This window comes from Rhincodon typus, unplaced genomic scaffold (genome assembly GCF_021869965.1).
Source record: "Rhincodon typus isolate 14 unplaced genomic scaffold, sRhiTyp1.1 hic_rhity00002973, whole genome shotgun sequence".
Taxonomy (NCBI): Eukaryota; Metazoa; Chordata; class Chondrichthyes; order Orectolobiformes; family Rhincodontidae; genus Rhincodon; species Rhincodon typus.
In genome coordinates, this window is record NW_025968611.1 from 20,186 (window position 1) to 22,762 (window position 2,577).

The window sequence follows — 2,577 nt, forward strand, 5'->3', positions numbered from 1 at the left end:
GGGGGTCACTGTACGGAGGGCTCAGGATACGGGGGGGTCAGAGTAAGGTCGGGGGTCACTGTACTGAGGGCTCAGGATACGGGGTCAGGGTAAGGTCGGGGGTCACTCTACAGAGGGCTCAGGATATGGGGGGGTTCAGGGTAAGGTCGGGGTTCACTGTACTGAGGGGTCAAGATACGGGGTGGGGGGGAGAGATGGGGTGGTCAGGGTGACGGCCAAGGGTGACGGAGCCTCAGGGTGACAGCCAGGGGTCAGGGTCAGACTCACGTCAGGGGTCAAGGGTCAAAGGTCAGGACAGTATGAGGGGGTCAAGGGTGGGGTGTAGGGATCAGGGTCAGACTCACATCAGGGGTCAAGAGTCAGGACAATATGAAGGGGTCAAGGGTGGGGTGCAGGGGTCGAGGGTCAGGGGTCACCCCCACACACACACAAAAATCTCACCTGCAGCTGCTCTCTCAGCTCCTCGGTGTCCCGGAGGTTGGCGGTGCGCCCCAGGATGTGGGCAGCGGTGCCCAGCATCTCAGGGACACACACACAGAGAGAAATAAAAAGGCGTATTTAATCCCAAACACAACTTCAATCAGTGATTGATTCTCAAAACCACACTCAGCACCACCCCCCCGCCCCACTCTCTCTCTGTGTGAGTGTGTGAGTGCAGACACAGCTCCAGGACAAGCTGATTATTATTACTATTACTATTAGTATTATTGATGGCGGTGGGTGACTTTGATGCTATTCTCCCCCCGGAGCTCCGGACCCTCCGGCGGCTCCAACCGACTGAAGAGCCGCGCGCGCCCTTTCCATCGTTTAAACCGGCCGTTCCGACCAATCATGGCGCCCCGGGCCCACGTGATCCAGGGCGGGCCGCCCAATCGGCGGCGCTGCCCACCGTCCCGCCTCACGTCACCGCCCAACGTGGGCCGACGCACCGCCGTCATCCCGGCTTCCGTCCAATCGCCGCCCTGACCCGGGAGCCGAACGGCCAATCGGCGGGGCCTTGATCCCGCCCCCCCCCCCCCCCCCCCCCCCACCAAAAAGCCATCCGTAAACACCAAGGTGGAACATCCGCCATACCGTCATCACGGCTTCTGACCAATCACCGCGCCCCCGTTCCATCCGACCCACAGCGGACCGGCCAATCGGCGGCGTCGTTCGTCCGCCCACCAGCGGAAACCGCCCAACCCAGGCAGCCGCCTTCCCGTCATTCCGGCTTCCGACCAATCGCCGCGCCCCTGTACCAACGGACCCGCGGGGCGGACCGGCCAATGGGCGGTACTTCCGGCCCGCCCCGTTATGCCGCGTTGAACCTCACGTGGGGGCGCCGTTCTCTCGTCACCGTCCCCGCACCAATCAGAGACAGTCTGCACACACCCACCAGCCCGGATGGGGGAGGGGGAGACAAACCGTCACGCGGCAGCCGCAACAACCAATAGCAGGGCTGCGGCCCGCCCCATAACCCCGGCGCTGTCCAATGGGCGGCGTCTTTCTCACCCGCCGCTCGGAGACATGGCAACCTCCGGTGCGCTGCCCGCCGGGAGTTGTAGTCCGCGGGTGGCGGCCATCTTGGATGGCCAATGGATTCTGAGGGAGAAAGGTGGGGGGAGGGGGTTAGTGGATAAGTGGACGGGAGGGGTTGTAGGGGTGGATGGAGAGAGAGGGAAACACAAACTTATCCCCCCACGCCCCTCCTCCGGTCACTCTCACTGCCCCAGCGATGACAGGAATGCCAATGTAAACAGTCACGCTCAACGGCAACCCCTTGACCTGGAGGCAGCGCCGACACCTCTGAATCTGGGCCTACCGTCGCCCTGAGGGTTCGCAGCTGATGACGCAGCGAGGAACGACCCCCACCCCACCCCACACCACCACCCTGTCAGTCATCACTAACGCCGGCTCCCACCGGTCCTTCCCAAACCCTCCCGGCGTTGCTGGAATTTCTATGTAAACAGTCACGCCTCTCCATTGCCCGAGCGATGGCCTTCGACACGAAGAGAATCTGACCATTGATCCCTTGAAGTGCAGTGAATTTGCTTTGATTTATCGTTGCCACCTGCGCCTGAGTAGAGTGAGAAGTTTTGTTCCATGAGCAAAGCCAGCAGATCTTGTGATGTAAGGACGTACAAAACGCAGGGTGATAGAACATAGAACATTACAGCGCAGTACAGGCCCTTCGGCCCTCGATGTTGCGCCGACCTGTGAAACCAATCTGAAGCCCATCTAACCTAAACTATTCCATTATCATCCATATGTTTATCCAATGACCATTTAAATGCCCTTAAAGTGGGCGAGTCTACTATTTTTGCAGGCAGGGCATTCCACGCCCTTACTACTCTCTGAGTAAAGAGCGAGGAATACGAAGTTACCGCTGCACTGGAGGGGCACCAAAGCAGGATCAGCGCTAGATCTGAGATCTGAGAGGTCCAACTCAGCAAACTAATAACAGTGGGGAAGAAGCTGTTCGTGAACCTGATGGTGCATGTGTTCAAGCTTTTGTATGTGTGTGTGTGAGAGAGAGAGAGTGTGAGAGAGAGTGTGTGTGTGTGAGAGAAAGTCTGTGTGTGTGTGTGTGTGTGTGTG

The 2,577-nt window shown here is 59.4% G+C and overlaps 1 protein-coding gene across 1 annotated transcript in view; it reads right to left on the reverse strand.

The window, feature by feature from the left end:
- LOC109926008 (separin) overlaps positions 1-2,056 on the reverse strand; it is a gene marked incomplete at both ends in the record, with an annotated part of 20,695 nt that extends 18,639 nt beyond the window's left edge. Inside the window, 3 exons of the mRNA XM_048593502.1 lie at positions 1,075-1,275; positions 1,405-1,581; positions 1,889-2,056. Of these exons, the coding sequence (XP_048449459.1) occupies positions 1,075-1,275; positions 1,405-1,581; positions 1,889-2,056 (546 nt within the window). The remainder of the gene's footprint in view (positions 1-1,074; positions 1,276-1,404; positions 1,582-1,888) is intronic.
- Between the last annotated feature and the right edge of the window lie 521 nt (positions 2,057-2,577).